Source organism: Sus scrofa, chromosome 1 (genome assembly GCF_000003025.6).
Source record: "Sus scrofa isolate TJ Tabasco breed Duroc chromosome 1, Sscrofa11.1, whole genome shotgun sequence".
In the NCBI taxonomy this organism is placed as follows: Eukaryota; Metazoa; Chordata; class Mammalia; order Artiodactyla; family Suidae; genus Sus; species Sus scrofa.
Genome location: NC_010443.5, coordinates 112,878,118 through 112,891,387, shown reverse-complemented (window position 1 = coordinate 112,891,387; position 13,270 = coordinate 112,878,118). Strand labels below are relative to the sequence as shown.

At 45.2% G+C, this 13,270-nt stretch overlaps 1 protein-coding gene across 2 annotated transcripts in view; it reads right to left on the bottom strand.

Moving 5' to 3' along the window:
- MYO1E (myosin IE) overlaps nt 1–13,270 on the bottom strand; it is a 224,461-nt gene that overhangs the window by 10,618 nt on the left and 200,573 nt on the right. For both annotated transcript variants that reach the window (XM_003353343.5, XM_021073512.1), the window contains exons 25-26: nt 10,486–10,578; nt 6,330–6,531 (exon numbers count right to left, since the gene is read on the bottom strand). In XM_003353343.5, the coding sequence (XP_003353391.2) occupies nt 6,330–6,531; nt 10,486–10,578 (295 nt within the window). The remainder of the gene's footprint in view (nt 1–6,329; nt 6,532–10,485; nt 10,579–13,270) is intronic.

Here is a 13,270-nt window from a genome sequence, read left to right as displayed (position 1 = left end):
GATTTAGATAATTTTGGTACTGCTCATATTTTATAACTGCATTCCAAAGAAACCTCACATGATTGAAAACTGTCTTATAAAAACAATTACTTCATTGGAAAATGGGGCTTGGAGCAAGAATTTCAGACTCAAAGTTATTTTTCCTACTGCCATTTCAATAATAAAGGTTCGCTTTATAGATATTTGTATATAGTTATGAAACTCCACATCATAGAGCAAATTCAGTGTTTCATTATATGCAACTCTGGCACAGTGTAATTTAGTTGTTCTATTCTATGTGACCCATCATTTCAGGGTAATTTGTATGGCTGGGCCTCCATATGCTAGGTTCTGCATCCTAGAAGCAGATTCAACCAGCTGCAGATTGAAAATATTTGGGAAAAAAATTCCAGAAATTTCCAAAAAGCAAAACCTGAATTTGCTGGGCAGGGCCACTATTTACATAGGATTTACATTGTATTAGGTATGAAAAGTAATCTTGAGATTTAAAATATACAGGAGGATGTGCGTAGATTATATGCAAATACTACTTGAGCATGAATGGATTTTGGTATCTGCGGGGTGTGTGTATGTGTCTGAGAGGGAAACAATTCCCCTTGGATACATTTACCACTTTATTGTGTCTATTCTTCATTAAGAAAACAACACATGAAAAAGCTTGGCTACAGGACCTGCTTTTACAGCAGGTCTCTTTCTGAGTAGGGCATTCGACATCTAACTCACACCACAAAGTTTCCAGAGTAATCAAGCATGTTACACCCAGTTTTCATTGTAAAAACCTGCATTGCTGGAGAAGACCAAGTGGTGCCTTTGCCCTGAGACATCAGGATGCTGACTGACCTCTGAGCTCTTGTGGGCAGCTGCCCAGTCTCTCAAGAGGCCGGAAGGTCACAAGAATACAAGACAGCAATGACAACAAAACACTGTAAAGTGAGGGACTATTCAGTCTCGCCCTTCATGGGATATGAGTTTTTATGGTGACTGGAGCAAAGGATGCTTAACTAGAAAAAAAAACAGTGGAATAGTATAGCAGGAGAGGGAGTTTTAGAATTTATTTACATTCATGAAATGCAGCTAGTGTCTGTTGCTCTGTTCCCTCTCAGCTCTCTGGCTATCATTCTGAGCCCACAGAGAGCTCGGCTATTCCATGTGTGTGCATGGGGGAGAGGGTGGGGGAGAGAGTGTCTCCCTGACTCCTCCCCCTGCCTTGGCTTCCCTTGGCTGCCCACCCCTCCCCCCCATTAAAGCCAGCAATGCCCAAAGCTTAGACCCTCAGAGTCCAGAGCTCTATGCAGGCCAGACATTTGATTTCTTGAGGGCCAAGGGATACCCATTTTTCAATCCTGGTAGAAAATATTAGTATTTCCCTGTAAGACCAAACCACATGAATAACAGTCATAAAACAAATACAAATAAATTTTCAAACTGCACTGTGCTTTTAAATTTACAAAGCCTGGAGTTCCCGTCGTGGCGCAGTGGTTAACGAATCCGACTAGGAACCATGAGGTTGCGGGTTCGATCCCTGCCCTTGCTCAGTGGGTTAACGATCCGGCGTTGCCGTGAGCTGTGGTGTAGGTTGCAGATGCGGCTCGGATCCAGCGTTGCTGTGGCTCTGGCGTAGGCTGGCAGCTACAGCTCCGATTAGACCCCTAGCCTGGGAACCTCCATATGCCGTGGGAGCGGCCCAAGAAATGGCAAAAAAGACAAAAAAAAAAAAAAAAAAAAAAAAAAAATAAATTTACAAAGCCCTTACTTCTTCAAGAAACCCTGAGCAGGCTTTAAGATTATATTATTAGCTCTGTGACACGGGTGAGGACACCGAGGTGTAGGAAGATGAGGCCACATCCATGAGGCAGCATAGCCAGAATTAGCCAAATAATCCATGTGCCCAGCATGGAGCACATAGAAAGCACATGCCTCAGTAAGGAAGTATTTGATGAATGAATTTAACGGAGGAAGGAAGGAACAAATGACCCAAGACTCATACCCGGTCCTTGCAACAGTAAATCTGTGTTCTCTGCCCACGGCCAGGCCACCTTCTATGAAGGTCCCTGCAGCTCCCCCACCTCTGGGCACCTTGGTGTGCTTAGCCCATGCCAGGGCGAGCTGAGATTAAGCTTCCAAATCTCACTTCTTTGTTCTGCAGCTGTGAAATTTATGTCTTGAAATTCCAAGAAGGAAAATAATGGCATTTTATTTCATTGGCTCTTTAAAATATACTCTGTTCCAAAAGGTTGAATCTATAAACATTACTGGAAATGTGGGAATGGATGCCAGGAATTCCTAAGCTTTATGTCTGCCTGGGCCAGGATATGGCGGCTGCTCCTGTAGATTATGGGTTGAGAAATATTGCTATTGGACGCTTGTTGGAAATTTTAAGCCCCTTGAAAATACGACTCTATTAGGAGAATCTTGTCAAAAGACACACAGGCAGCATTTAAATTTTTGTATCGATCCCTCTTTTGTGGCATGGCCAGAAGCCCTACCACTGAGCACTTCTGGTTGTATTAATCTCTGGAGTATCTCAAAATTTCCTGAAGCCATCCTCCCATGAAATGGATCACAGGATTAAAAAGGCCAACAGAAAAAACATTTCCAGTCTTGGTTTTAGTGCTTCCAGGAGTGAACTGGAGGTAGATTATGTACAACTTGGTTAGAGGAGGGAAAACACAAAGCACACGTGATTGGCAGATCAAGAGTTCCTACGAAGCCAGAGCAAAGGCTGATGAATGAACTGTTTATATGATTCCTGCTTCACCTGTTCTCCTTCTCTGAAAATCAGGAAAGGTCTTGAACCTGACTCAGACTCTTCAAAAGGCATGCTAAGGGGCTGCAAGATCATCATTCCCTCTACTCTTACTTTTCTTGGACGATAATAGTGACGATGGCAACAAGCACAGCTACCACATCACAAACGTGGCCTGGCAGGAGTAAAGAGTCCATTGGAGTGGTAATTAATCTAATGAATGCTTCATGCTCTCCTCCCTTTCCTCTGAAAAACCCAAATAACCCCCTTGCCAAAACTGACTGAACCCAAAATAAACTGACAGAGACTTTCCTGAATTAACTTGAGGTGCTAATGACACAATTTGATTTTATCCACATTACACAATCCAAAAGAAATAATTGCTTGTGCAAAATATGTCTATAAAGAAAAGCGCACAGGGGATGGGAGAGGGAAAGGAAAGAACACAAGAGTTGAAAGTCTGAGGAGATTTGGTGGTAATTTCCCTTTTATAGGTTGGTAAATTCATGGGCCTGTTTGGAACTGTGATGTAAACAGAAATTTTTGTCTTCATGGAAATGTACAAGCTGGGGGACCCCCAAAATTCCCTGTTTTGCTCCAACAACCACCTATGAATTCAACAGAATTCATAGGGGACCCCCAAAATTCCCTGTTTTGCTCCAACAACCACCTATGAAATCAGCGGAATTCATGTTTTCTTGGCAAAGAGGAGTTTTTAAATGAAGGTAACCACAGGGCCCCTGAAATGCACGATTAAGTCTCTGGCAGAATTAGAAATTATTTAACTTTTAAGTGTTTCTAGCAATCCAGGATCCAAGCAGAGTCTGCGACCTATACCACAGCTCATGGCAATGCTGGATCCTTAACCCATTGAGCAAGGCCAGGGATCAAACCTGCGTCCTCATGGATGCTAGTCAGATTTCATTAACCACTGAGCCACGACACGGGAACTCCCCAGAAAATAAATACTAAGAAAAAGCTTGGAGTTCCCGTCGTGGCGCAGTGGTTAACGAATCCGACTAGGAACCATGAGGTTGCGGGTTCGATCCCTGCCCTTGCTCAGTGGGTTAACGATCCGGCGTTGCCGTGAGCTGTGGTGTAGGTTGCAGACACGGCTCGGATCCCGCCTTGCTGTGGCTCTGGCGTAGGCCGGTGGCTACAGCTCCGATTGGACCCCTAGCCTGGGAACCTCCATATGCCGCGGGAGCGGCCCAAGAAATAGCAACAATAACAACAACAACAACAACAACAACAACAAAAAGACAAAAGACAAAAAAAAAAAAAAAAAGAAAAAGCTTAGTCCTTTGATCAGAGGATGATTCCTTTCTCCCTTCCTTCGTCTTTTTAGGGCTGTACCCAAAGCATATGGAAGTTCCCAGGCTAGAGATCGAAGTGGAGTGGCAGCTGCTGGCCTAAAGCACAGCCACAGCAACACCAGATCTCAGCCACATCTGCGACCTACACCACATCACATGGCAATGCTGGATCCTTAACCTACTGACCAAGGTCAGGGATAGAACCTGCCTCCTCATGGATACTAGTCAGGTTCATTACTGCTGAGCCACAATGAGAACTCCGGAGTATGATTTCTTAAGGAATATTTGCATCATAGCAGATATAAGTGTACAAAGAGGAGACTGGCTGGGATTCTTGTGACTATGGGACTTGGTGTGCCTAGTAAGCATTTATACACTGGTTTTACATACAGTCAGGAAAGTCTTACTGCCTAACAGATGCCTGTGCCTCCTTCCAGTCTCAGAGCCATTACCAAAATAGCATCATGTGTGTCTGAACTTTAGGCCTGAGGGTGGCAGAGGGTACGATGAGACTTAATAGGGAACGGTGGAGCTGAGGGCTGGAAGGGAGCAGCCTCGGTTAAGACACAATGTTCCTAAATTGCCTGCTTTTTGGCTGACAGATGCTCCCAGCTGGCTGGTGTGCAAGACTGTAACTTGCAGAGCAGGCTGGAAAGATGGTTTTGCTTGCCAAAACCAAAGCAAGTAGGAAGCTAGCAGACAGAGCTAAGAGATTTGGTGCATTTTGCTGACTGGTTTTAATCCCTTGCCTACTTTGGGTAATCAGACTAGGCCCAGCCACAGCGACACTTGATCTGAGCCGCATCGGCAGCCTACACCACAGGTCACAGCAACACTGGATCTTTAACCCACTGAGAGAGGCCAGGGAATGAACCTCCATCCTCATGGATACTAGTCAGATTCTTAACCTACTGAGCCACAAAGGGAACTCCCAGCACTGCTCCATTTCGTACACAAGTCTTCTGATCACATCTGAAACTGTTATTATTCTAGAGATAAGGAGAGGTGGGCAGGGGTAGAGGGGCTGCAGCAGCCCCATTAACTGGGTTCAGCAGAGAGAACTATTCTATCACTGAGAATCCCACAGAGTTGCAAGAGTCGTGAAAAGTCACTAGTTCAGCCACTATCACCAGCACGGTCATCGAGCCACAGTTGACCAAGTGGCCTCCTCCATGCCCTGTACCATGGTGGTAGTTGATGGATCTTATTTCTGGGTCCCCTCACAACCCCTCAAGCTTGGTGGTATTGCATCAGTGTACCGATAAGGAAAATGAAGCTCACAGAGGATAAGGAGGAGTAGCAGGCTCAATATTAGACAGGTAAGGGGGCTAAAACAGGATTCTCATCTTTGTATCTGACATCAGACCTGGTAACTTCAATCCACCCTGAGCCTGAATACTTCCAAGATCAGGTGCTCCTGACATCCCAGGGAGGTTCATCTTTGTGTAACTGGAATTTTCTTTGGCTTACTGTTGCCAAAACCTACACCACCTGGCAGGATTCACTCACTTGTCTTGAAGTTGTCCCTTGTCAGATGCCTGGTGACTCCACAGGCCACATGAGACCCCCTTTCCACACTGATAACTCTGAATATCTACAAAGAGGTCCAAGAATCTTTACTTCCTCCAACTGAAAAGCTTTGGTTTCTTTTTACCACTCCTTTTTTTTTTTTTTTTTTTTTTTTCCCCTTTGGTGGCATATGGAAGTTCCTGAGCCAGGGATTGAATCTGAGCCACAGCTGCAGCACTGCCAGATCCTTAATCCACTGTGCCACAGCAGGAACTCTGCACTCTTCATTTTCTATTATGGAAAGAGAGAGAGGCTCTCATTTTAAAGCCCTGAAGATTTGTGTTCATAAATAAATACCTACATCTCATAGCATGCTGAGATGGCATCCTTTACATTTCTAATGACTCTTTGAGCTGCCGTGTTTATGCAGCTTCAGGCACAGACATAAATCAAAAACCCCATTATCCCTCAACCATCCAGAGAGCAAAAAAAGGTCACAGAGTAATCAAACCTCAGGGCTGAAGGGGACCCCTCGTCTCATGTTTCCATGATAAGGCCTCTCTGGAGAATGAACTGTGTGGGATCAACTTGGCTGTACTTTGAGAAATGCCAACTGTGGGCCTCACAGCCTTGGGGCTGGATTACAACATGTGTGGGTGGGAAACTGAACTTGAGAATCATGCTGACTGCCCCCAAATCCTTGCTCCTTGGTGTGACTGATGCAGACAGAGATCACCTACAGAATGTGGGACTCTTACCCTGCGGCGCCCTGGTCAGGGACCTTGAGGAAATCCAAGCTCTCCGGCGTCTGTGTCACTCGGTCTGAGCCAGTGGACTGCTGTCGTGGCAAGGGTGGACGGGCCATGGAAGTGTACAGGCTCTTCTGATTTGACCTATGGTTTCCAGGAGTGTGGGGATGTGGCACAAACTGGTTTTTGAGGACTCCATTCTGATGGTACCCTAGAAAGACGAAAAGAGGAGAAAACAAAGGTGAAATTTCCTGACCCTTTGCTAAAAGGCTCTGCAATTTTTTCCCATCTATTAGCCAAGAGCAACTTACTTGGCTTCACCAGGTCTCGGTTTCCCCATCTGAAAAACTGGTGGGCATAACTGCTAGTACAGAGCGAGGAAAAGAGCCAAGACAGTGTAAACTGCCCACTATGTGCCTGGAGCACAGCAGACACTCTCACACCCTTGTTGACCTTAACATGAGAACCATCAGATATGCAGGGTTTCAAAGCTCACAGTCAAGGAAAGGTAAGCCTGCAACAAGTTGGCAGGCACATTTGTGGGTCTAGGAAAAATGATGAGGTTATGATTCAGGAGGACTGACGGGCAGCTGTTTAAACAGCTGGATGTCCATTTCAAGGGGTCAGTCCTGGGTGACCTTTGCAGGAGCCCGCTGAGGGAGGTGGAGGGAGCTCTCCACACAGGCGGGGGAAATGTGGCCACTGCTTGGATCAGCCTTGATAGAGGAAGGTCTCTCAGCCAAACAACTGTTCCTAGTCAAGATCGCATTATCCAGTAAGCAGTGGATCCTTGTGCTGGGCTCCAAACCACAAGCCTTGGCTGAAAGGGCGTTAACGGTTCCATGCTATGTATGAAGAAGTCCTTAGCTTGTTTCCTACTAACAGATTTGGGCAAGAGAGAAGGGGAACAAGGCTCACTAAGGCACTCACTGGTGAACTCACCATAAAAGCCCTTCCATCCAAATTAAGAGAAGACCTCTTTGGTACCAGTGGGATGACCCTTAGTTTATAAGAGGGACTAGGGGTTTACTTACGGCTCTGCCTCTGAGTGCTGTTGAACTTGAGCAAGATCCCTGACCTTTCAGAGTGTCAATTTCTTCATTAAAGAATCAAGGAGCATGGTGAGATCCCACTTGCTGCCAAGGATGGCAGAGGAGCACCTGAGCCAGGACTGTGTTCTAGGGCCATGATATTCAAAGGTGGTCCCACAGATGGGCTGCTCTGTGTTGCTGGTGACCCACTCACTGTTGATAAGTTCAGAAATTAGGGGAGTTCCCATCATGGCTCAGCCAAAATGAATCTGACTAACATCCATGAGGATGTAGGTTTGACCCCTGGCCTCGCTCAGTGGGTGAAGGATCCAGCGTTGCCATGAGCTGTGGTGTAGGTTGCAGAAGCGGCTTGGTTCTGGTGTTGTGCCTGTGGCATAGGATAGCAGCTATAGCTCTGATTCAGCCCCTAGCCTGGGAACCTCCATATGCATTGGGTGTGGCTCTTAAAAAAAATAAAGTTCGCAAATTAAGAGCAAGCATGTAGAAACGTTCAGAGCAGTTTCATAGATGTATCTCATGTCTGTTGATTCTAATAAGAAATCTTGGTTTACATTCTGAATGCTTTTAAAATTCCATTATTCTAGTAATTTTTTTTATTATATCTTACAAAAGTATAGTTTGTGATAGATTGAAAATTAAGGGAAAAAAAAAAAAAAACCAACCTAAAACCCAAAAGGAAACAAAAAACCAAGCCCCGGTCTTTCACTACAGATTGTAGGAGAAGTGCTGACATATGGGATTCCAGTCCAATTGCCTCTTTTTATTGATGAAGGAACAGTCATGTATAGAGGTTGGGAGCCATGCTCAAGGTCAAGCTGAGGTGACTTTGGCCACCTTAGCTGAGACCAACGAGCTTTACCAGGTGGTCTGGCCAGGATATTGCATGGGTCTTGGCACATAAGCAGTAATAGAAAAACTACACTGGCTCTCTACACTGGTTCCTTTGTGCTTGGATTTTCTTCAAAGATAAAGGCAGAGGGGAGGAAAGACAGCTGGACCAGACAGAATGGGAGCTCCAAAAGAGATGAGAATTAGTTTCTCACTGATAGGCAAGGGTGTCCATATTTTACCATACAACTGTGAAATTCCAGGGCAGGAGACAAAAGAAATGCTTTTTACTGCTAATCTTGGACAGTGCTACGAATAGATGCCTTTGTCTAGATGACCCTTTCAGACCTACAGTCCTGACCTTACTAACATCAAACATTTTATAAGTCAACTATACTCCAATTTAAAAAAAAAAAAGAAAAAAGCAGGTGTTGCATTGTGGCTCAGTGGAAATGAATCTGACCGGTATCCATGAGGACACACAGGTTCCATCCCTGACCACACCTAGTGGGTTAAAGATCTGGCATTATCATGAGCTGTGGTGTAGGTCTCAGATACCGCTCAGATCCCATGTTGCTGCGGCTGTGGTGTAGGCTGGCAGCTATAGCTGATTCAACCCCTAGCCTGGGAACCTACATATGTTTCAGCCCTAAAAAGACAAAAAAAACCCCCAAAAACCAAAAAACAAACAAACAAAAAAACCCCACACATAAGGAAAAAAGCATTCTGGCAGCAGTCTTTTAGGGCCGCACTTGTGGCATATGAAGGTTCCCAGGCTAGGGGTTGAATCAGAGCTACAGCCGTGGGCCTACACCACAGCCACAGCAATACGGGATCTGAGTTATGTGTGCCACCTACCCCACAGTTCATGGTGATGCCAGATACTTAACCCACTGGGTGAGGCCAGGGATTGAACCCTCGTCCTCATGAATACTAGTTGGGTTTGTTACTGCTGAACCACAACAGGAACTCCCTAAATTTATCTTTTAAAAACGTTTTAGTGAAGTATAGTTGATTACAATGTTGTGATAATTTCTGCTATACAACAAAGTGATTCAGCCATACATGTACACATGTCCATTCTCTCTCAGATTCTTTTCCCACATAGATTATCACAAAATATTGGGTAGAGTTCTCTGTGCTGTACAGCAGTGGACATTGGCCAATTGTTCCATATAACTCAGTGTGTATATGCTAATTCCAAATCCCCAGTCCATCCCTCCCTCTCAATTATTAACTGAATTGTAAGTCATGGGAAAACATTTTGTGAATTTTAAGAGTATTCTTCCAATACTAGACATATACATACATACATACATACATACATACATACATACATACATACATACATATATATACATATATGTATATATGGTTTTTTTTTTGTCTTTTTAGGGCTGCACCTGTGACATATGGAAGTTCCCAGGCTAGGGGTTGAAATGGAGCTGTAGTTGCCAGCCTACACCACAGCCACAGCAACAAGGGATCTGGGCCAAGTCTGCAACTTACACTGCAGCTCACGGCAACACCGGGTCCTTAACCCACTGAGCAAGGCCAGTGATCAAAGGGAAGCATCATCCTCACGTTTGCTAGTCAATTTGTTTCTGCTGAGCCATGATGGGCACTCCTAATACTAAATATATTTTTAAGGGCAACAATTCTTACATTTATTCAGGTTTGGATTTTAACTTGCATGCTATGTATTTATCATAAAAAAACTGAGAAAAATGAAATATAAGATCTAAGAAATGTTTTCTATCAATTTTGTAATTCTCTTAGATATTGCTTTATTTTTTTTTAAAGAACAGTTCTCCTAGATTCTACCTGGTTAAGAAGAGACTTTCTATTTATTCATTCAGCTGTGAACTAGTTGCCAAGTACTGTCCTGGTACTGGGCTGGAGCTGGGTAGTGGTGGTGGGGTTACACCCTGCAAAATCCTATGTCCACCCTAAAAGTTGATGACATTCTGGTTGTCCTGGACAAGGAACTCCATTTTCTCTCACTGATGTATGAAGCCTTTCCTAAGAGAGTAAGGGTGCCAGGTAATAAAATGTAGATCGCTAACTCGGCCATGGTTCTGTCTCACTAGCTCACACTTTCCCTGAATTTTGGGGTCACATGCAGGGCTCCTGAGTTGGGAGGAATACCCCTGGCCCAGAGATGGGTTATGGCTGGCTAACACGTGGGCATTTATTTGCTAAGGCGTTTCCACTCCAATGCATTTTACACCCGTAGGTCTAGTCCAGTGGTGCCTGTCTATGTCTACAGCGCATGCTTGGCTTACCTGGGGGTGGAGGGGCCGCTCTCATGGGGTAGTTGGCATTGTGCGTCCTGCTGGAATAACCTCTGTTTTGAATGGTGTTCCTTCGGGTAGGACCTGAAATAAACCAGCAAGGTAAAGTTAAAATTGGTGCGACTGGCTAGGTTGATGGCTCCGGGTGATTTTTTGCTTATGGCTAACTTCCGGGAAGCTTGGGATGCAGGTCTCAGATGGATCTGCAGGAGATGGGCTGCAGTGCAGATGGGCTGCCTGAGGGAAGTACTGTCCTGACTGCAATTGGGAGGGGCTGGAGAATAGGATGATGGAGGGTTTGACATGTTAGAGACAATGCCTTTACAAAGAGGTATCAATAAGAGTTCCTGTTGTGGCTCAGCAGAAACGGACCTGACTAGGATCCATGAGGACGCAGGTTGGATCTCTGGCCTCGCTCAGTGGGTTAATGATCCAGCATTGCCATGAGCTGTGGTGCAGATCACAGATGCAGCTTGGATCTGGGGTTGATGTGGCTGTGGTGTGTCTGGCTACAGTGGCTACAGCTCTGATTCAACCCCTAGCCTGGGAACTTCCATGTGCTAAAGGTGTGGCCCTAAAAAGACCAAAAAAAAAAAAAAAAAAAAAAAAAAAAAGAAGAAGGTATCAATAAACTTACAAAGGGGTTCCTATTTTTGGTATACTTTTCCCAAGAGACAAATGGGGCACACAAGGGTTTGCCATCATGTTTTGACCACAGCAGCATAGATGCTGAGGCTGTGTTTGCTGCATGTCATGGTCATGGGCAGGAAGGACACCATAGCACCAGCACATGTGCTTATGTTCAGAGTCTTTCCCGCCAGACTTTGTGTTCTATAGTCTTCGAAGTAAACACAGAGACCCTGAGGGTAGGAGCAAACTGGTGTCCTTGACATGGACATGAAGGGTTAGAAAACAAGCAGTGCCAAATGGAGCTTTACTGTGGGTCAGAATCAGGGCTGGGCAGGCAGGGCCACTGTGGGCCAGTCTGCAGAGACTGTGGGTTGGAAAGGAAACAATACACAAGGTCTCGAGTGGGACGTGAAGGAGGGTAAAATTAAACCAGCTGGAAGAGTGGTGCAGAGGGAATTCCTCACAGACAGAAGAGCTGAAGAACAAAGAGCAGGAGGTGACAAGGCATGACGGGCACAATGCAGAGGAACTGGGTCAAGGGTCCTGGGGTTAAGGGGGAGGTGGCCAGGTGATGGTGTCCCCCTTCCTGCCCCCCTGTCCCCATAAAGATATAATAAAACACTGCAGAGACAGTGCTCCACTTTGGGGTCTACTGAGCAGTGCTCACATACATCTTGCTGGTTGTCTGCAGTCCTTCTGTACCATGGGGTTGAGCTCAGTGGATGGCCAAGCTCTGCATTCCAGGTGGGTTTGGCCTGTGGCAGCAGGAGACTGGAGGAGAGAGGGGCTGGGGAATCTCTTCCACCTGTGTCCTACCCGCATCCTTCATTCGGTTCAGCTCTTTCCTCCCTCTGCCCCTTAGGCCTTAGGGGCAGCAGTGGTGTCCTGCTGTTCTTTGCCCCCGAGTCCATCCCACTTTGTTCCCTTAAACCTGCCCACATCTCTGCAGAGTCCTTTTATGTGAGTCTCTTCAAAAATCCTACCTAATAGTGCTGTCTCCTACAAGTATCAATCGATATCTGGATATATACCGACATTTTATCTTTTTTTTTTTTTTGCTTTTTAGGGCTGCCCCTGTGGCATATGTAAGTTCCCAGGCTAGGGGTCAAATTGGATCTGTAGCTGCTGGCCTACAGCACAGCCACAGCAACTCAGGATCCTTAACCCACTGAGTGACGCCAGGGATCAAACCCACATCCTCATGGATACTAGTCAGGTTCATAATCCACGGAGCCACAATGGGAATTCCCATACCAACATTTTCTGAGTGGCTGTTTCTCTGAACTATATTAGTGACTTACATGGTAAATGCTATGTGAACCTTGTAGGCAGATGTCCTAGAGGCCTATTTCCTATTTGACATACTCTTCATGGATCATACACCCAGACTCCATTCTGTAAAGATATCTACATTATATGAACATATAGCATATTTCAGGAGGCTGTGCCTTATAAATATAATTTTATAAACATCACATATAAGTAGAAAAAAGAATAAAGCCAGTAAAGGAGTCAACCTGGAGTATGCATGATCGTTTGTGTGTCTTCTAATGAAGCATTTTATTTTTTTCTTTTTGGGTTCAACTGCAGCATGTGGAAGTTCCCAGGCCAGGCTCAAACCCACATCACAGCAGGGACTCAAGCCACAGCAGTGACAATGCTGGATCCTTAACCCACTGTGCCACCAGGGAGCTTCTACTGAAGCATTTTACAAAGTGAAGGAGGGAGAGATTAGATTTAATGAGAGTAACATAGGGAAACCCTGCAGGGAGCTGGAAATGTGGTCAATTTCTTCAAAATTGACAGAGAGGATGAGGTTTGTGTTGTTGACAAGATCGGACTGGAAAGGGCTGAGAAACTGAAAGCCAACAAACTGATTCATTTTGAATGCAATTAATACTGTAATGCCAGGAATACTAGCACAACCACTAAATCATGCAGAAAGATTTAAACCCACCCATTTGCTTTGATGTTGGTTTAGTCTGAAATGTTTCAGCCTGAAGAAAACCCCAACTACAGGAAGCAGTAAATGTCCTGGTCCTTTGCCCTGCAGACCTGTGCACTGTCAGGAGCATTTGGTGGGAAAGAGTTTGGTGTGAAGCAGGGTGAGGCAGGGCCAGGCAGGAAGCCCAGAAGCCCAGCAGTG